This window comes from Homarus americanus, unplaced genomic scaffold (genome assembly GCF_018991925.1).
Source record: "Homarus americanus isolate GMGI-L3 unplaced genomic scaffold, GMGI_Hamer_2.0 scaffold11794, whole genome shotgun sequence".
NCBI classification, from domain to species: domain Eukaryota; kingdom Metazoa; phylum Arthropoda; class Malacostraca; order Decapoda; family Nephropidae; genus Homarus; species Homarus americanus.
The window spans coordinates 725,746-746,449 of record NW_024739301.1 but is presented as its reverse complement, the minus strand read 5'-3'; the positions used below and the strand labels follow the sequence as shown (position 1 = coordinate 746,449).

The following is a 20,704-nucleotide window of genomic DNA, read 5'->3' as shown; positions in this document are numbered from 1 at the left end:
AAGATAAATGTGTGTGTGTGTGTGTGTGTAGAAACAGGTGTGTGTGTGTGTGTATGTATACAGAAACACAGATGTAAGAACCAGGTGTTTACTACAGGTCGTGTCGGCGGCCGCTGGTGTGGACCAACTTACAGAAGCCCCGCGCCTTACTGCTGCACCCCGCCAGAGAACTCCTCATCTGGACAGACTGGGGTGAGTTGGGCTATGGCTGTCAGGGTGACGGAGGGAGAGAGGGAAGAGGTGAAGGTAGGGAGGGGGGGAAGGGGTTAAGGTAGGGAGGGAGGGAAAGGGGTGAAGGTAGGGGGAAGGGAAGGGGTGGAGGTAGGAAGGTATGGGAAGGGGTGGAGGTAGGAAGGTATGGGAAGGGGTTAAGGTAGGGAGGGAGGGAAAGGGGTGAAGGTAGGGAGGGAGGGAAGGGTAAGATAGAAGAACGGAGTGAGAAAGGGAAAGAAGGAGGAAGATAAGTAAAGAAGGAAAAGAATGAGGGAAAGAGTGAGAGAAGGATGGGTTGAGGAGGAGGGAATGAGAGGGAGGGAAAGAGGGAAGCAAGCAGGAAATGGGTGAGGGACGTAGGGGAGAGAGGAGGCTAGGAATGGACAAGAAATGCGATAAAGAAGAAAGTGACATAGGAAGAGAGAAGTAGAGAAGAAAAATCATCTATGTCTCTACTCTAATGTGTTCTGCAGTTTCAGATGTCATAAAACCCATCAATCATGTTCAGTGTTCAAGATTTACACAAGTTAGTCATCTTCACCTTCAATATTAACGTATATGATTCACCTTCATCAACCAAACCTAATATCGATGCACATTTCTCTTACGACGTGTGTGTGTGTTGACGTGGTTGTGTTGGTTGGCGTGTCTCAGGAACGAACCCAAGGATTGAGCGAGCTTACTTGGACGGGTCGGAGCGGCAGGTGATCATCGGGGAAGAATTGTACTGGCCCAACGGCATCACCATCGACTACCCCACCGAGACGCTCTACTGGGTGGACGCCAAACAACAGGCGATAGAGGCTGCCCAGATCGACGGTACTAACAGAAGAAAGGTGGGTGTGTTGGGGCGTAGTGAGTGTGTGTTGTGGGGTAGTGGAGTGCGTGGGAGTGTGTTAGGGCGTAGTGAGCTTGTAGGAGTGTGTTGGGGTGTAGTGGAGTGTGTGGGGGTGTGTTAGGATGTGTTGGACTGTGGTTGTCACCCTTACGAATCAATCTTAGTGTCACCCTTATGGACCAATCTTAGTGTCACCCTTATGGACCAATCTTAGTGTCACCCTTATGGACCAATCTTAGTGCCACCCTTATGGACCAATCTTAGTGCCACCCTTATGGACCAATCTTAGTGTCACCCTTATGGACCAATCTTAGTGTCACCCTTATGGACCAATCTTAGTGTCACCCTTATGGACCAATCTTAGTGCCACCCTTATGGACCAATCTTAGTGCCACTCTGTCTCCTCAACACAAGAAATCGGTTACAAAACTTTACATTATCATTGATTTCTTCTCTCAAACTATTGGTCGAAATTACACTTGAAACTTTTCAATAAATGTAACAAAATGAAATTGTATCAAAAGTTCTCACCATAATTAATTAAAACTATTTAAACTTACGTAACCTAACCTAACCTCTCTCTCTGATACAGATACTGGGAGGACTGCCACACCCCTTCGCCATCACGGTGTTCGAGGACTACCTCTACTGGACCGACTGGCGCACTCGCTCCATCCACACCGTCAATAAACGCACGGGCAAGGGACACACTGACATCCACAAGAGACTTGCCTTCCCCATGGACATCCACTGGTGAGTAATAAAAGGCTCTACCCAGGTATACACACCTATAACGCCTTAATTATATATTGATTAGTGTCTTTGAAACGTTTAACTGCCTGGAGATTTTATTCAGCTCACTTGGCCAATAGGTAGTAGAACACGCTAGGTATTCCTGGGTGATATTGAATTGAATTGAAACAGTTTATTTAGCCAGAAAAACACAGATACATAGTGGATAATAATAACAATATTAACATGGCTGAGCCAGTTGAGAACCTGAGCTCTCCTGTAGGCTCCTGATAAATACGATACATTTATCTCAAAGAAGTATTATGTAGCATTTAGTAACGTCTGGAATAGTACAATAGCGTGGTGGTAATAAGAACATCTCAGAATGTTACCACGGTTATCACTTCATATTTATTTTTTTATTATTATTATTATAAGTATATACATAAATTACAGTGGAATTGAAAAACATAAGTATAATGGGGAAGCAGTAAACCTGGGTTGTAGAGTATTAAGGTTGAACAAGAGGACAGAGCTGTCAGGATTATGTCTAGTTGGCAAATATATTTATTGCAATGGTAATTTCTTATCTATTTACATGATAATTTCCGATAAAACGGTTTTGATGTTACAATAAAAGCAGGTAAATATAGTAGGTGTTACAAAAAATATTAATACTTAGACAATACTTAGACACAGGTATATGTATCCCTTGAGCCACACCCTGCCAGCTACCCTCCCCCCTCATGAACTGTTCTTGCAGTATGCACCGGGAGCGTCAACCTATACCACTGGCGTCTGAGCGTCGGGGTTGCAGCCTCGACAACGGGAACTGTTCGCACCTATGTTTACCTGGCCAACACACCTACACCTGTTACTGCCCCCACGGTCTCCTCCTCCTCCCAGACAAAAGGTACCTCTTCTCCTTCCCCTCAATAAATGATGACCAAAATGGAATATTAGAATCATTATTTTGTGATGAATAAAAAAAATGGTAATTAAACTTACCCTTATTGGTAACAGAGAGAAGTTTGCCAAGTGTAAATTTAGCACCACCTGGCCCCCAATATTTGTGTAGTAACTGACATAACCCAGTTACAGGCAGTGATACATTACAGCTCCAAAATATATAGTGTGAGATTTTTTCGAGCATAGTCAGATATACAGGTACAGCACTTCAAGGTGTACGGTGGAGGTAGATTATATCATAAGTGTTGATGATTTGTTTATATCTTATGTGTTGATGTGTTATTTATATCATGTGCACGACTCACCATTACTTGTTGTTACCTCAGAAAGTGCAGCCCCTGGCCAGACCGCGCCCTTGTGTTCGCCCAGAGGAACAACCTGAGGATGATCTCGTTGGAAGGTGCTCTGAAGGGCAGCTCCTCGGCGGACATAGAGACCCACGACCAGCCTATGATGGATAATGTGGTGCCTGTAGACGGGGTGATGTCGGCCGTAGCTCTTGACTTCTACACTGAAGAAGACTTGTTATACTGGACTGACATTGAAACCAAGACCATTAGTCGAGCTCACCTGAACGGTTCAGCGCAGGTCATGGTGGTGATGAATGATCTAGGTGAGGCAACCACTGTGGGAGGAATCTTCAGATGATTGCTAAATGAGTAAAAAAAAAAAAGGTGATAATATTTTATAGGATAAACCAGGATTCAACAGAAAGTATACAGTACTAATAAAGTGTGTTGGTGTCCAGAGCTTCCGGGAGGTGTAGCTGTAGACTGGATCACCCGTAAGCTGTACTGGACGGACGCTGGCACCAAACGTATTGAAGTCTCTAACCTAGACGGCTCCATGCGCTCCCTCCTCATCTGGAAGGGACTCGACAAACCCAGAGACATCGTTGTTGACCCCCAAGGTGAGGAGAGTAGGTGATTGAGACAGGTGAGTAGGGCAGGTGATTGAGACAGGTGAGTAGGGCAGGCGATTGAGACAGGTGAGTAGGGCAGGTGATTGAGACAGGTGAGTAGGGCAGGTGTGTAGGACAGGTGATTGAGACAGGTAACGTGGGAAGAAAATAGGAACAAGTGAGTAGTGGTTGTGGGTAGGTCAGTCGGACAGGGGTTGCGGGTAGGTCGGTATCAATTTACACCCCTCAATGGCGCCGTCCTTAAGTAAAATATATTTGTCTTGATCTTTGACCTTTAAGTTCACGTTTATATACTGTATATATTTGTGAATGACCTGACCAATAATTTGACCCTTCTGACCTTATATATATATTGATACATTGGTTACTAATTATTACCCTGACGTGTTCCTTACCCCGCGTCCCTTGCCCCGTGTCTCCTGTGTCCCTTGTGCCCCGTATCCCTTACCCCGTGTCTCTTGCCCCGTGTCTCCTGTGTCTCATGTCTCCTGTGTCCTCTACCCTGTTTCTCCTGTGCCCCGTACCCCCTGTGTCCCCCACCCCGTGTCGCTTGCCCCGTGCCACACAGATGGGTACATGTTCTGGACGGACTGGGGTAAGAGCGCCATGATCGAGCGAGCGGGGATGGACGGTGGGCAGCGGATGAAGTTGGTGGAGACGGACCTCATGTGGCCCAACGGTCTGGCTGTGGACCACGCCCGTCGCCTCCTATACTGGCTCGACGCCTCCAGCAACACCATCGAGACGGCTAACTTGGACGGCACGGACAGGAAGCCTCTTATTAGTGAGTCCTGGGCTATGGGAGGGAGGAGGTGTGGATGGTAGAGGTGAGAGAGAGAGAGGGACGGGAGATGCACATACACCCCTAGAAGTGTCACGAAGGGAGGTATTGTAGTGTGTGTGTGTGTGTGTGTGTGTGTGTGTGTGTGTGTGTGTGTGTGTGTGTGTGTGTGTGTGTGTTTGTGTGTGTGTGTGTGTGATAAGATTGAATTTCGTGTTGTTTTTTACGTTTGCTGTGGTTAGGTAATCAGTAGGGAGGGACAACCTTGTCAAGAATCATAACACAAGTCAAAATAATTAACTTAAATAACATACATTACATAAATAGCATAAATTACAACGTCTTAAATATACATCTAATTAATATTTTCTCCGGATCACCTGAAGATTAACCCCGCAACTTATTTCACCTGATAATCATCCTAATGTTACCTGGAGGAATTATGTTAGATTAATTTAAACTTTAATTATCACATGAAATAAGCTAGGGGAGGGGGGCTAATCTTCACATGGTCCTTGTTTATCTTAGTAGGATGCATCAATATACACGTGTTTGTGTTTCTTCAGAGGGGGAGTTGTCTCATCCCTTCGGCCTGGCATTGTGGGAGGACCTCATATTCTGGTCAGACTGGGACACTAGGAGCATCCACGTCGCTAACAAGCTAACAGGGAATGACCGCCAGACTGTTGTGTGAGTTTTGTGCCTTCACTGTTGATGAAGATGATGTAGAATTTGTAGAACCTCAGTGTTTAAACGTGTGTAGATGACATAACTTGTAGAACCTCGTATCTACAGAACCACAATGTTTATAGGTGTGTCACTTGCAGCACTCACTCATCACCTGCTAACAGTGGATGTCTGAATACATTGCAGGAAGGTAGGACAGAGTAGTATCCCCCACAGAAATATATTGACGTGATTCTAATCCCCCACAGAAATACATTGACGTGGTTCTAATCCCTCACAGAAATACATTGACGTGGTTCTAATCCCCCACAGAAATACATTGACGGGGTTCTAATCCTCCACAGAAATACATTGACGTGATTCTAATCCCCCACAGAAATACATTGACGTGGTTCTTATCCCCCACAGAAATACATTGACGTGATTCTAATCCCCACAGAAATACATTGAGTTGGTTCTAATCCCCCACAGAAATACATTGACGTGATTCTTATCCCCCACAGAAATACATCGACTTGGTTGTAATCCCCCACAGAAATACATTGACGTGGTTCTAATCCCCCACAGAAATACATTGACGTGGTTGTAATCTCCCACAGCAAGGGGATGAAAGGTTTGATGGACGTACGAGTGTTCCAGCGAGGACAGCCGATCAAAGAGACGGCGTGTGACTATGACAACGGCGGCTGTTCACACCTCTGCCTCCTGAGCCCCGGCCCTAACGCCTACACCTGTGCCTGTCCCACTGGCATCAATCTACAGGTGAGTCTTCATTTAGGTAAATATTCCTCTACAGTAAAAACCTCCATATAAAGGACTTCTCCCTATATATACCGTTAAGTTGGGGGTTTTTTCCACATCTAATAGACCCTTGATATACTGGATTTTTATTTCTATATACCTGTAGTTCGTTAGATGGAGGTATTATATTTTATACACCCTCGATATAACGGCATTTTCTCACCATATAGTCCGGTTAATAGAGGTTTTATTGTACTTTGTTTTGACAACTTTCTCTTGTGTTGTCATTGTAAGTGGTAATATTTTCAGCTGTTGGTAATATTGTTCAAGGTAATACTCTTTAGTTGTTAATATTGTTCAAGGTAATACTCTTTAGTTGGTGATATTGTTCAAGGTAATACTCTTTAGTTGGTGATATTGTTCAAGGTAATACTCTTTAGTTGGTAATATTGTTCAAGGTAATACTCTTTAGTTGGTGATATTGTTCAAGGTAATACTCTTTAGTTGGTGATATTGTTCAAGGTAAATGCTCTTAGTTGGTATTATTGACGTAATATGATCATCCTTGTGTGAGTTACCTGCTGTTATTAATGGCACCTTACAGGACGACCAACACACTTGTTTTGATGCCCCGAAATTCTCGCTGCTATTCGCTCAACGTGAGGACATCCGCCAGCTCTCCCTCGACACCCCCTACCTCGCCGACGTGGTTCTCCCCCTCACTGGCTTCCAACACGTGGTAGCCCTTGACGTGGACCCCGTCACAGGTAAGACCATCACTCTCCAGGTACAGGTAACAGATTTTGGAACGCAAATAAGATAACTGTATGATCCTGCCTCAGTCTGTCCAGAGAAGAGTTACACTGAATATTAAATACAGTGTCTTAATGAATATACGCAAGGGAAAGTGAGTCATGAAACTAAACCTGTCAACGATATGTCTAAGTTGGTGTCAGTAACATCTGAAGTAACCGTCGTCCACACCTGCAGGAGACATCTTCGTGCCGGACAGTGCAGCGGCCGTCATCTTCAGAGCTTACCGTGACGACCGCAAGATGACCCGTTTGGTGAAGTCCTCCATCGACTGTGTAGAGGGCCTCGCCGTTGACGCCACTGGCAGGAAGGTAATTACAACTCACTACTGAAGGTTTTGTATTATGTGCACCAGAAGTTATGTTGTGTTGTGAGTGGATAAACACACAATCCAAGGCAGCATTGTTGTATATAGTATTGGTCCCTAAGCTGGGGGGTGAACGCTGGTATGTATGGCCGAGTCAACACATTATATAAAGTAATGTTGTAAATATGGATGATTTTGGTGTTTATTTTTCTGTGTCGAACCAAATAATTGTAATGAACCGGTATTTACTATGGGGGTCATAGGTCAACTACTAGAGAAAATACCTCATATGATAAATAAGTCTAAGGTATCAATTATGTGAGTGTGCAGGAAATATATTGGCCAGAAAGTTATATTATGTAATACGTATTGTATTGTTAAAATCGACCTACGTGAACAATCCCACATAACTCATCGTGAGAGAGAGAGAGAGAGAGAGACTTCATCCTGTGTTGTCTGAGTGAAGATGAAAGACTGAGATTTGTACAGCAAGTTTTTTTTAACCCTCCCACCCTTCCTCTCTCTCCCCCTCACTCAGATGTACTGGACCGACCTGAAGCGTCAGTCTGTGGAGGTGAGCGAGCTGGACGGCAGTAACAGGCGGGTGTTGTTTACTGGCCTGGACCACCCGCGAGCCATCACCACCCACTACCCCACCGGCAGGCTCTTCTGGACCGACTGGGGGGAGACCTACCCAAGGATTGAGGCCGCTGACATGGACGGTAATAACAGGTGAGTCACTGCCGAGTCATGATTCAGGTGAGTAAGAGATGAGTAATATGCTTCTTTAGCTAAAACAATTACTAGTGAGAGGAAGAATATAAACACAAAGTAAAACACAACAGAAGTATGGCAAATTATGCGATGATTAACACCCCCATCAGGAAAGTCTTGGTGGACACTAACATCATGTGGCCCAACGGACTCTCAGTGGACTGGCATGAGCGTCAACTGTACTGGACTGACGCCAAAGCCAACGTTATCGAGGCTATTGGACTGAATGGCAGGAACAGACGCACAGTGATCGCAGGTGAGAGACAGGAGTGAGAACCAAAGAAGCGAAGAAACAGGAGTGAGAGAGAGGCGAGAGACAGAAGTGAGAGACAGGACTGAAAGGCAGAAGTGAGAGAGGCAGAGGAATGAGAGATAGAGAAGCGAGAGACAGAAGGGTGAGAGACAATGAGGTGAGAGGTACAAAGGTGAGAGGCACAAGGGTGAGAGACAAGAGTGGGAGAGGCTGCCCTTACTTGTGAACTCAGCCTACTCTATCACAAATGTAGTGGTCAGGTGACAGTTTGTGGTCCAGGAAGGCTGTCTGCACTGCCTAACCATACAAACTGTGGGTTGGTTGTCACGATAGAAAGGCAGGAATATGTTTTTCTTACCGTAAAGATCAGATACCTTCACACTGGTTACTCACCCAGGAGATTATGATGTATCTCAACGTAGAATTTCAATCTACTTCCGGCATTCAATGTGTTGTATACTTGATAAATGATGATTTTATGAATTCCAGTAATTTCCAACATCTAAGTCATTGATTAATTATACTTTGTCATAACCAATAAGTTATTACATTTAGTAATCGTAAGATAGGGATCACAGATACAGGCAGATAATTGCACTTACGTTTATTTGGCACAGTTCCATACACTGACTTACAATTTGGATGGGTAGGCGAGTCATTCACATTCGCGCCACAATACCGTAATTTTATAAGGGGAAGTTTGTCAACCTGGGGAATTAACCGCTTAGATCTACTAGTAAGGCCTGGAGTGCTCTTGTAGCAAACAGGCCTTCACCAGTGATCACTTTTCTTCGCGGGATTTATTAACTTTATCGCTAAACTTAACGAAAGTCTTGGGGTTTTGCACACACAGCCTCGTAGCACTGACTGTCTGAACGGTGTCGTGGTAGGACTGTATGAAACCTGTTTCTTAGGTCTATGGAGCAGGAGGTCTTAACTAATCCACGGTCTGGGGCCTACTGCCAAAATATGGTCGACTAAAATTGGTTGTGGTGGGGTGAGACAGATGGACACTACAACAGAACCTACTTCTCCCCCCCCCCACCATAGGTAAATACTGTACAGGTATTTACATGGTCTGGCATACAACACCCGCTAACACCTGCTGTCCTCCCCTCAACACCCACTAACACCTGCTGTCCTCCCCTCAACACCCACTAACACCTGCTCTCCCCTCAACCCACTACACCTGCTGTCCTCCCCAACACCCTGCCTCCCCCACCCCACTAACACCTGCTCTCCTCCCCCACACCCTCCCCTCCTCCCTCAGCACCCCACTAACACCTGCTGTCCTCCCTCAACACCCCACTAACACCTGCTGTCCTCCCCTCAACACCCACTAACACCTGCTGTCCTCCCCTCAACACCCACTAACACCTGCTGTCCTCCCTCAACACCCACTAACACCTGTGTCTCCCTCAACACCCAACACCCCCCCAACCCAACCCTGCTGTCCTCCTCAACACCCACTAACACCTGCTGTCCTCCCTCCCCCACTAACACCTGCTGTCCTCCCTCAACACCCGCCAACACCTGCTGTCCTCCCTCAACACCCACTAACACCTGCTGTCCTCCCTCAACACCCACTAACACCTGCTGTCCTCCCCTCAACACCCACTAACACCTGTCCTCCCTCCACCCACAACACCTGCTGTCTCCTCACACCCACAACACCTGCTGTCCTCCCCTCAACACCCACTAACACCTGCTGCCTCCCTCAACACCCACTAACACCTGCTGTCCTCCCCTCAACACCCACTAACACCTGCTGTCCTCTTACAGACCTGCCTCACCCATACGGAGTTAGTGTACAGGCAGTGGGTGCTTAGACTGAACTGGGAGACCAAATCACTCAATAGGACGCCAAAAGAGTCCAACGGCAGCGTCTACACCATGCGAGAGGGCCTGGCTGGACTCATGGACGTCAAGGCCCGCCCGGTAAGTCCTTCTCCTCCTCTTCCTCTTCTTCCTCTTCTTCCTCTCCCTCTTCCTCCTCCTCCTCCTCTTCTTCCTCCTCCTCCTCCTCCTCCAGTATCAATATAACCCTTGTGTTTGAGTCTTGACGTTTTGCCTGGGTGAGTCATCAGTCACACTTGTCATCTGTGAGTCAATCGCATTATCAAGTGAATGAGTCGGTGTATTATGTTGACTCACGCCAGCTGTGTGTTGTGGTCGTGAACCTTACCGTAATAATAATAATAATAATAATAATAATAATAATAATAATAATAATAATAATAATAATAATAATAATAATTGTCACTAGGAACGTATGTACATTCTTCTTCTTCTTGACTATTATTACTATTATCATTATTATCATCATCATTATTATTAAAAAAATTAGTAAAACAGTTTATAGTAGTTGGAATAGTAATAGTAATTTAAGTAACAGTAGTAGAATTATTAGTTTATTATCATCACCATCATCACCCCCACCCCAACCACCCCACCACCACCAACCACCCCCACCAACCACACCACACCCCCACCAGCCACCCCACCACCAACCACCCCCACCACCAACCACCCCCCACCACCAACCACACACCACCACCACCCCCACCCACCACCAACCACCCCCCACCACAGCCATCCCACCACCAACCACCCCACCACCACCATCATCCTATCATCATTAATTTGTTAGGATCATTATGTGGTTTATATAGTAGTGTATCACCTTACCTGTGCCTGTGGGGAGGAACATCTGTGGTGACAACAACGGCGGCTGCTCTCACCTGTGTTTACGGAATCCCCAAGGGTACTCGTGCACCTGTCCTACTGGCCTTACAATTATGAAGGTAGGTACTCTTCTTCTTCCTCCTCTTCCTCCTGTTTCTTCTTCTTCTTCTTCTTATTCTTCTTCTTTTCTTCCTCCTCCTGCCCCTTCTTCTTCTTCTTCCTCCTCCTTTTTCCTCCTGTTTCTTCTTCTTTTTCTTCTTATTCTTCTTCTTTTCTTCCTCCTTCTGCTCCTTCTTCTTCTTCTTCTTCTTCCTGTTTCTTCTTCTTCTTCTTTTTCTTCTCCTCCTTCTTCTTCTTCTTCTTCTTCTTCTTCTTCTTCTTCTTCTTCTTCTTCTTCTTCTTCCTGTTTCTTCCTTTCTTCTTTTTTCTTCCTCCTCCTTCTTCTTCTTCTTCTTCTTCTTCTTCTTCTTCTTCCTCCTCTTCCTCCTGTTTCTTCTCCTTCTTTTGTCTCTCCCTCTCTTTTTCCTCATCCATTTTGTCTTCTCCTTGTCCTCCTCCTCTTTCTCTCTACCTCTCCCCTCTCTTTCTCTCTCCCTCCCTCTTTCTCCTCACCTCCTCCTTCTCTCCCACCTCTCCTCCTCTTTCTCTCTCCCTCCCCTCTTTCTCTCATCTCTCCTCTTTCTCTCCCACTCTCTTTCTCCACCTCTCCTCTTTCTCTCTCTTCTCCTCTTTCTCTCTCTCCTCTCTTTCTCTCATCTCTCCTCTCTCTCATCTCTCCCTCCTCTTCTCTCCAGCTCTCCTCCTCTTTCTCTCATCTCCTCCTCTTTCTCTCATCTCTCCTCTCCTTTCTCTCCACCTCTCCTCCTCTTTCTCTCCTCCTCCTCTTTCTCTCACCCTCCTCTTTCCCATCATCTCTCCTCTTTCTCTCCTCCCTCTTTCTCTCCCCTCTCTCCTCTTTCTCTCCCCACTCTCCTCTTTCTCTCCCACCTCCTCTTTCTCTCACCACTCTCTTTCTCTCTCCCTCTCTTTCTCTCATCTCTCCTCCCCTCTCACCTCTCCTCTTTCTCTCCACCCTCCTCCTCTTTCTCTCCCACCCTCCTCTGCCTCTCTCACCTCTCCTCTTTTCTCTCACCCCTCTCTTTCTCCTACCTCTCCTCTTTCTCATCTCTCCTCTTTCTCTCCACCCCTCCTTCTATCATCTCTCTCTCTACCCCTCCTCCTCTCTTTCTCTCACCCTCCTCTTTCTCTCACCACTCCTCTCTTTTCTCTCACCTACTCCTCCTCTTTCTCTCACCCTCCTCCTCTTTCTCTCCTCTCCTCCTCTTTCTCTCCCACCCCTCCTCTTTCTCTCACCTCTCCTCTTTCTCTCATCTCTCCTCCTCTTTCTCTCCACCCTCCTCCTCTTTCTGTCACCTCTCCTCCTCTTTCTCTCACCACTCCTCCTCTTTCTCTCCCACCACTCCTCTTTCTCTCCCTCTCCTCCTCCTCTTTCTCTCATCTCCTCCTCTTTCTCCCTCTCCTCCTCCTCCTTCTCTCACCTCTCCCTTTTCCCTCACCTCTTCTCCTCTTTCTCCCCCACCTCCTCTTTCTCTCCACCTCTCCTCTCTTTCTCTCACCTTTCCTCCTCTTTTCTCCCCTTTCCTCCTCTTTCTCTCACCCTCCTCCTCTTTCTCTCACCTCCCCTCTTTCTCTCACCTCCTCTTCTCTCACCTCTCCTCCTCTTTCTCTCCCCCTTTCCTCCTCTTTCTCTCACCTCTCCCCTCTTTCTCTCACCTTTCTCTTCCTTTCCTCCCTTTCCTCCCTCTTTCTCTCCTCTCCTATTTCCACCTCTCCTCCTCTTTCTCACTTTTCCTCCTCTTTCCTCCCCCTCCTCCTCTTTCTCTCACCCACTCCTCTTTCTCTCCCTCTCCTCTTTCTCTCACCTCTCCTCTTTCTCTCACCTTTCCTCCTCTTTCTCTCACCTCTCCCCTCTTTCTCTCACTTTCCTCCTCTTTCTCTCCACCTTTCCTCTTTCTCCCACCCCACTCCTCTTTCTCTTTCTCTCACCTCTCCTCTTTCTCTCCCTCTCCTTCTCTCTCTCTCCCCTCTCCTCTTTCTCTCCACCCTCCTCTTTCTCTCACCCTCTTTCCTCTCCTACTCATCTTTCTCTCCACCACACCTCCCTCTTCTCTCACCTCTCCTCTTCTCCCTCCTCTCTTCTCCCCCTCCCTCTTCTCTCCCCTCTCCTCTTCTCTCACCCTCCTCTTCTCTCTTCCTCTCTCTCTCCTCTCTCTCTCTCTCTCTCTCTCTCTCTCTCTCTCTCTCTCTCTCTCTCTCTCTCTCTCTCTCACCACCTACTCACCTCAGGACAACCGCCAGTGTAACGAGGAGCCCAATAACTATCTCATCTTCGCGGCCAAAGGTATGCTGGGCCGCATCTCCCTGGACACTAAGCCCTTATGGGACGTGCCCCTCGGCGTCTCAGCCACCAGCCGGCCTATCGACGTCGACTTCCACAGAAAAAAGGATCTACTCTTCTACACCGACGCTGACCAGGACCTTATTAGGTGAGTGATGGAAAGAGAGTCTCTAGTTACAATCGAAGTTATATTTACACACTTGAGTACGATGCTAATTTCTTGAGTACGATGTTAATGACTTGAGTACGGAGAGTTCTTTTGTTCATTGTCGTTATCAACCCAAATAAAGTTTATGTTTAAACCCATTATGTTATGTTAGTTAAGGTTTGGTGATGATGGTGTGTGGTGACTGTAGTGTGTGGTGATGATGGTGCATGACGTGGTGTGTGGTGATGATGGTGTGTGTCGTGGTGTGTGGTGATGATGATGGTACATAACGTGATGGTGTGATGACGTGACATGTGATGATGGTGGTGTTGCAGGGTTGTGTCTCTGAAGAACTTGTCGATGCCGTGGGCGCTCACCACCTCGAATTACGTGACCCCCGACGGCCTGGCTGTGGACTGGCTGGCTGACAACATCTACTGGACAGATGCTGGACGAAAAGCAGTGGAGGTCGCCAGGCTGGACGGTACCTGTCAGAAGGTCATCATTAAAACATTGCTGATGGAACCCAGAGCCATCGCGGTCTTCCCGAGTGAGGGGTGAGTGTATGTCGCATTAAGTTTGACTCCTTAGATGACAAGTTCTGATAGTAACCCCAAACTTGGACTTCCTAAATGACGAAATCAACATAGTAAATTGTTCCAGTCTCAAATGACAAGCCTCTATACTAAATCGCAATGGACTTTCAGACTTTTATTCTGGACGGACTGGGGCAACATGTCCAAAATCGAGAGGTCCTACCTAGACGGGACTGAACGGAAGGTGCTACTGGACGTGGACATCGGCTGGCCCAACGGTCTCACCATCGACTACAAGATGAGGCGAATCTTTTGGAACGACGCCAAGGGTGACACCATCGGCTCGTCGGACCTGGATGGGGAGAACCGTGTGATGTTGGTGCAGCAGGTTCCTCACCCCTTCGGCCTGACGCTGGTGAGGAGAGGACCTGGGGGAGGCTGGGCTACGGGAGGGCTGAAGAAGGTGGCTGGCTCTTAATGATTAGTGAGCTCTCATAGGAAGTTTTAGCTGCTCGTGTGCCGCCATAGGAAGTAGATAGATAGATAGATAGATAGATAGAGATAAACAAATTGATTGGTTCAGTTATATTCTCACACAAGTTGACAATTGGGTCAGTGTATTTGCGTTATTTTATTTATTTTTCTTTCTTGTTGGTTAAAGTTTCTAATATATCGGCAATATTTCGTTTAAGATATGTGATAATAATTAGTTTGTTTGTTTGTTTATTGTTGTGTAATGTGAGTGTTGTACCGACAGCTGGGTAACCACATCTACTGGACCGATTGGCAGACACTGACCATCGAGCGAGCTGACAAGACCACTGGTAACAACAGGAAGGTCATCAGGAGTGGGATAGCTGTAAGTGAGAGGGGTGGAGAGTAGGACATGGTGGGAGGGAGAGACCGAGAGAAGGAGGGGGTGAGGACGGAGAAAGGGAAGAGGGGGATGGATATGTGCGAAGGAGAGAGAAAGGGGAAGGAAGGAAGGGAAGGAGAGAGAATGGTACATGATGGGAGGAGAGAGGGAGGGGGGTATAAAGAGAGAAGGAGATGGAGAGAGAGATAAGTGAGAGGGAGGGAGGGACTGAGAGAAGGAGAGAGAGAGAGAGAGGGGTAGATTGGAAGAAGGAAGGACGGAGGGAAGGAGAGAGAAATTAAGAAAAAAGAACAAGTAATATAAGAGATAAAGAAGGAACTACAATAAATAAGAACAGGTGAATCATAACACAGCAACACACCTTCACTACTGCTCTATACCTGGTCCTTTGTGTAGCACTGTAGAGGCTGTGTAGGACTGCAGGGGGTGTGTAGGACTTGCCTCTTTAACACCACAATACACTTAAATATTAATCTAACTTAACCTAACCTAACCCAACCCTCTTGTCAACAGGGCATCATGGAGATAAAGGCCGTCACTCGGGCGTCTCAGCGGGGTTGGAACCAGTGTGCGGACAGGAATGGAGGCTGTTCACACCTCTGCCTCTACCACCCGACTGGCCGACGCTGTGCCTGTCCCGACACCCACGACTCGAGGATCTGCTCGGAACGTAAGTATTGGTCTCATTTAGCTTCTGTCTGGTCTAGTTTATTGTTTTTGAAGCCTCTCTTAAGTTCAAAATGAGACTTATCTGTATCTTTGTCACTGTCCCCTTGCGCCGTCCACCTTGCCCCGTCCCCTTGCCCCGTCCCCTTGCCCCGTCCCCTTGCCCCGTATCCCTGCCCCGTCCCAAAATTATAAAGATGTAATGTTCACAACCATCCTTTACTCTGCAGGTCCAATGTTCAAAACTAATGAAACCAATGCCGCTGGCCCTCCCACCAGAACCCCGGAGACGTCCTGATAGTGAGATGGAACGTAATGGTAGTAGGGGTGCTGACGAGGCTCCTGGACTGATCCCACTACTGGCTGTGCTGGCGTTGGTGCTCCTTGTGTCCGTGCTGGCGATGATGGCCGTCGTGGGCTGGTGGAAGTACAAAGCAGACTAAGATGGTGGAGGGGCCTAAGGGTGGCGCTCTCACCACCACCAACCCCACCTACAGCGCCTCGAACTCTGATGTCAACACGGACCGCAAACCTTTCACCTGGCGACGACTTCACCACGACGCGAACCATCAGGATAGCTCCCGGGCGGCGACTGAGGAGGAAGGGGAGGCCAAATTGGTGAGTTCTGGGGTGGAACGAAGAGGATAGACTGAGGAGAACAAACTAGGAAGACCATGCTGAGGGGGGGGGTTACACAGAAAATGTCAGTCTAGGGTGTATGCAGGCTGGGGAGGATACAGGAAACATACTGGAATAGACACAGGCTGGGGGTAAAGTTAGTGATATTCTTAGTAAATGCAGCGCAACAATGTGACGGATATGAGAGATACTCACGCCTTATTACCTCCCACAGGGCCGGATGTTTGAGGAGAAGGGAGAGGTGGCAGCCCTGATTAGTGAGCAGCAGCGTGGAGCAGGCCCCCAGCCCCGCCCACACAGACAGATCCCGTTGTCTAACTACGCCCACACCGCCCACACACCCTCTCCTGGCCTGGTGCCGGACCTCCACCAGACCTCCCACACCGCCGCCCACCACGCCCAAACCTGCCCACCCATGTGAAGGAGCCCTGATTATCCCTCCACCCACTATCTCCCTTCTTGTCTTACCTCCCCTGAAGGGTGACTCTCGTGTGACACTATAGTGTGTGTGTGTGTGTGTGTGTGTGTGTGTGTGTGTGTGTGTGTGTGTGTGTGTGTGTGTGGTATACACCTGCACCGCCCACACCTGCCCTCACATTCACCTCCTCTGTCACACCTCCTGTGAACAGGTAACTAACTCAGTTCTCCCACCACCCTACACAGGCCACAGGTAGCCCCCCGCACTCATCACCCCCACACAGGCTACAGGTAGCCCCCATCACCCATCACCCCAACACAGACCACAGGTAGTCCCTGCACCCATCCCACCACACACAGGCTACTGGTAGCCTGCATCCGTCGCCGCACAAAGACTACAGTTAGCCCCGCACCCATTACCCCACACAGGCTACAGGTAGCCTCTGCACCCATTAACCCACACAGGCTACAGCCCCCGCACCCATTAACCCACACAGGCTACTGGTAGCCAGTCCTCTGCACCCTCCACCCCACACAGACTATAGGTAGCCCCTGCACTATCATTCCACACAGGCTACAGGTAGCCCCGCACCCATCAACCCCACACAGGCTACTGGTAGCCCCTGCACCCGCTGCCGCACGGACTATAGGTAGGCCCTTGCACCTATCCACCCCACACAGGCTACAGGTCCCCTGCACCACCACCCCCACACAGGCTACAGGTAGCCTGCCCCACCACCCCACACAGGCTACAGGTAGCCCCTGCACCTGCTGCCGCACACAGACTATAGGTAGCCCCTTGCACCTATCATTTCACACAGGCTACAGGTAGCCCCCACCCATCAACCCCACACAGGCTACTGGTAGCCCCTGCACCCGCCACTGCACAAAGACTACAGGTAGCCCCTGCACCCATTACCCCACACAGGCTATAGATAGCCCCCTGCACCCATCACCCCACACAGGCTACAGGTAGCCCCTGCCCCACCACCCCACACAGGCTACAGGTAGCCCCCTGACCCATCAACCCACACAGGCTACTGGTAGCCCTGCGCCCACCACCCAACAGGCTATATAGCCCCCTGCACCTCCACCTCACTCTGGCTATATGTAGCCCCTGCACCCTCCACCTCACTCTGGCTATGTGTAGCCCCTGCACCCATCACCCCACACAGGCTACAGGTAGCCTCACAGGGCCAGGCAACCCTCCTACTATACATACCAGCACTTGTCAGTATAATAACAAGTGGCTGTACTTTATATTTTACCTCACTGAACTATGGTCACTGTCAGCGGTGGTATATATATATTTTACTTTTTTTTACGGATTACCCACCATGGCTTAGGCCAATTACCCACATCAGGGCCTGGGGGCGGAAATATAATAATAATAGTAATAATGATAATAGTAATAATAATAATAATAATAATAATAATAATAATAATAATAATAATAATAATAATAATAATAATAATAATAATATTATTATTATTATTATTAAAAAAATTTAAAAATTATTAAATAAAATATAATACAGTACAGTACTGTATAATATAATAATGCTAATGATGACAACAATAATAATAATAAAGGGCCATAAATAAATAAGATAAATAAAAAAGGGGATCAAGAGTGAGAAACGATATACAATATGTATGTTGTGTTGTCCAAGTAAGAGAAACAATTGAGACCCTGCAACTCTGTGTAAATGAGGCAGAAAGTCAGATCAGCAACCTGGGACTTGGTCACAATTTTCGTGATGCCATATGGCAGCAGAGTCTACCATTAGACAATACGTTATGCTCCCAATATCTTCCCAGGCGGTAGTCTCCTGTTTGGTAGCTGCCAACTGCCTGAATCTAGAGATGACACCCCCCCACCCCTTCCTGCACAACAATCCTCTACACAGACATTTCGCTCAACGCCAGAAATATCGTTTTCTTTTATTATCATTATTATTGAATCACCAGCATATTAGACACCTCCAGCTTATTTCACCTGATGCTTAAACACCCTAACCTAACCTAACCTAACCTAACCTAATACAAGCATAAACTAACCTAACTTAACCTAACATAAATTAACGTGATCTATCATAACTTCCCCAGGTAGCGCGTGGGTGTTTAATCATCAGGTGAAAAAAATAAGCAGGTGTGTCTAATCTTCAGGTGACCCATATTATTGCACATTTTGCATGACCTGGTTGCAGTAAACAGTGGGGGAGGGGGGTGAACAAGGTGATGAACTCTGACCTAGACTGTTGGCGATAACGAAAGATCAGCCCCAAGATATACTACTACAACTACTACTACTATCGCCACTACTACTACTACCACCAATACTACTACTACTACTACTACCACCACCACCAGCACTACTACCACCACTATTACCACTATGACTACCACTACTACCACTACCACCACCAGTACCACCACCACCACTATCAATACCACCACTATTACTGCCACCACCACCCACCACCACCACCACCAGAACTATCACTATCACTACCACCACCACTATAACTACTACTACCACCACCAATACTACTACCTCCACTACTCGCACTACTACTACCACTCCACTACTTACCACCACCACCACCACCACCACCACCACCGTCACTATCACCAACTAATTACCAATACCACACCACCAAAACCACCACCTCCCCCACTACCATCATCACCACCACCTCCCCCACTGTTACCACCACCATCACACCACACCACACCACCACCACCACCACCACCACCACCACCACCACCACCACCACCACCACCACCACTACCACACCACCCGTCAGTCCCATAGCACTAAACTCTCCAAACTCGTTACTGCATCATCATCCTTTACTACCCAGCCCCTAATACTCAACCCCCTAATACTCAGCCCCCTACTATTCAGCCCTCAACACAGGCCCTACTACTAACCCCCTTATTACTCTGCCCCTTAATACTCAACTGCTTAGCACTCAGCCCCCTGACACTCATCTCCATAATACTCAGCCCCTTAAGCCCTCAAATACTCAGCTCCTTAATACCCAACCCCCTAACACTCGGCCCCTCAACAAGAAGCATCTCCGTCAGACAGCTGGAGTCCCAGGAGGCCTGATAACCTAACTTGCTCGGGTTGTGCCTTTGAGGACCCTGCCGTCGGCCACAGCCAGGGCGTGAGGCGGCAACAGACAGTCGTTATCTCTGGCGGCTGTGATGTTCTACCAACTCACTCGTCGTCCACCTGCTGTTGCTGCAAGGTTACAACAGGGAAACACCACAGTAGTCTCACAGCAGGATGATTATATTACACTTGAAGATGAAGAAGAATGATTTGAAAGAAAATTTAGAGCCTCGGTTTTCACATATTGATCAACAGTGTCGTTTTCAGAGCTTTAGGATGTCAGATTTTTTTGGGTAAAGTTATTTGATGTCTTGAGAAACCAAGATACTGTTTTTTTATTATTATTATTCAAGAACTCCTGGCCAGAAGGAAGACTCGCCGAAGAGGTTCTACCCGTGGGTGTTTAAGTCCTGCCAGGGTGACCAGACAGGGTCCTTCAACACGCCAGCACACATCTCTCTCTACCGGGTTTAAATTTATCATGTTTGCCTGTGATGTTATTGTGTGTGTGTGTGTGTGTGTGTTTCGATGTCAATCACTAACATGCGATGAAATTTGTCTTAATATGATTAGTTCAGTTAATGTATTAGAGCAACGGGGAGAAAGTTTTGATTTACATAAAATGAACAGTCAGTCAAGAGGAGGGAAAACATGATTAATTCGGAAGAATATATAAACATCTTAACAAAATATCTCTCGCATTGAAATTGTTTACACATTGGAATGACTACCGACTAAGATCTTTACTGTCATGTTTAGTTTACACAAGTTTAGTGGACGCGTTGCTGGGAGGCGAAGCAGCTACTGCCGGGCGGGTAAAAAATATAGCAGGGGAAGGGAGGGTTGGATGACTCACTCTCACCCCAGCTGCTCTAACACGTGGTGACGACTGAATTAAGGCATTGATAGGGGCCGCTGTGAGTGACCCGATAACATGGCGGCAACTGAAGAAAAAAAAAACTGAATTCTGATAACCGGTGTATTATCGAGGGCTTGTGGTCATGTTATCAATTACCTTGACAAATATACTCTAACCTGATACCTGTGTTAAGTAGTCCTCATGGCGGCCACCTTCAAGGATGACTTAATGCGTAAGAGGTGATTCATTCCGATAAATAAATAAATTATATAGAGTTATTGTGGTGAAAGAACCGTGAGAACATGTCGTAGGTGAGGACATGGTA

General features: G+C 47.3%; 2 protein-coding genes across 2 annotated transcripts in view; both read left to right on the top strand.

The window, feature by feature from the left end:
• LOC121874510 (low-density lipoprotein receptor-related protein 4-like) overlaps window positions 1-9,859 on the top strand; it is a 108,499-nt gene extending 98,640 nt beyond the window's left edge. The window contains exons 6-19 of the mRNA XM_042378664.1: window positions 98-192; window positions 868-1,049; window positions 1,644-1,804; window positions 2,547-2,696; window positions 3,079-3,365; window positions 3,501-3,662; window positions 4,243-4,458; window positions 5,022-5,145; window positions 5,742-5,904; window positions 6,488-6,650; window positions 6,874-7,007; window positions 7,542-7,735; window positions 7,888-8,033; window positions 9,813-9,859. Of these exons, the coding sequence (XP_042234598.1) occupies window positions 98-192; window positions 868-1,049; window positions 1,644-1,804; window positions 2,547-2,696; window positions 3,079-3,365; window positions 3,501-3,662; window positions 4,243-4,458; window positions 5,022-5,145; window positions 5,742-5,904; window positions 6,488-6,650; window positions 6,874-7,007; window positions 7,542-7,735; window positions 7,888-8,033; window positions 9,813-9,859 (2,224 nt within the window). The remainder of the gene's footprint in view (window positions 1-97; window positions 193-867; window positions 1,050-1,643; window positions 1,805-2,546; window positions 2,697-3,078; window positions 3,366-3,500; window positions 3,663-4,242; window positions 4,459-5,021; window positions 5,146-5,741; window positions 5,905-6,487; window positions 6,651-6,873; window positions 7,008-7,541; window positions 7,736-7,887; window positions 8,034-9,812) is intronic.
• Window positions 9,860-10,728: 869 nt separating this feature from the next.
• LOC121874485 (low-density lipoprotein receptor-related protein 4-like) lies at window positions 10,729-15,910 on the top strand. Its single transcript, XM_042378623.1, has 7 exons — window positions 10,729-10,834; window positions 13,062-13,261; window positions 13,597-13,818; window positions 13,969-14,212; window positions 14,555-14,656; window positions 15,188-15,344; window positions 15,571-15,910. The coding sequence occupies exons 1-7, from the start codon at window positions 10,829-10,831 to the stop codon at window positions 15,636-15,638; spliced, it is 999 nt and encodes a 332-aa protein (XP_042234557.1). The 5' UTR covers window positions 10,729-10,828; the 3' UTR covers window positions 15,639-15,910.
• The last annotated feature ends 4,794 nt before the right edge of the window (window positions 15,911-20,704 follow it).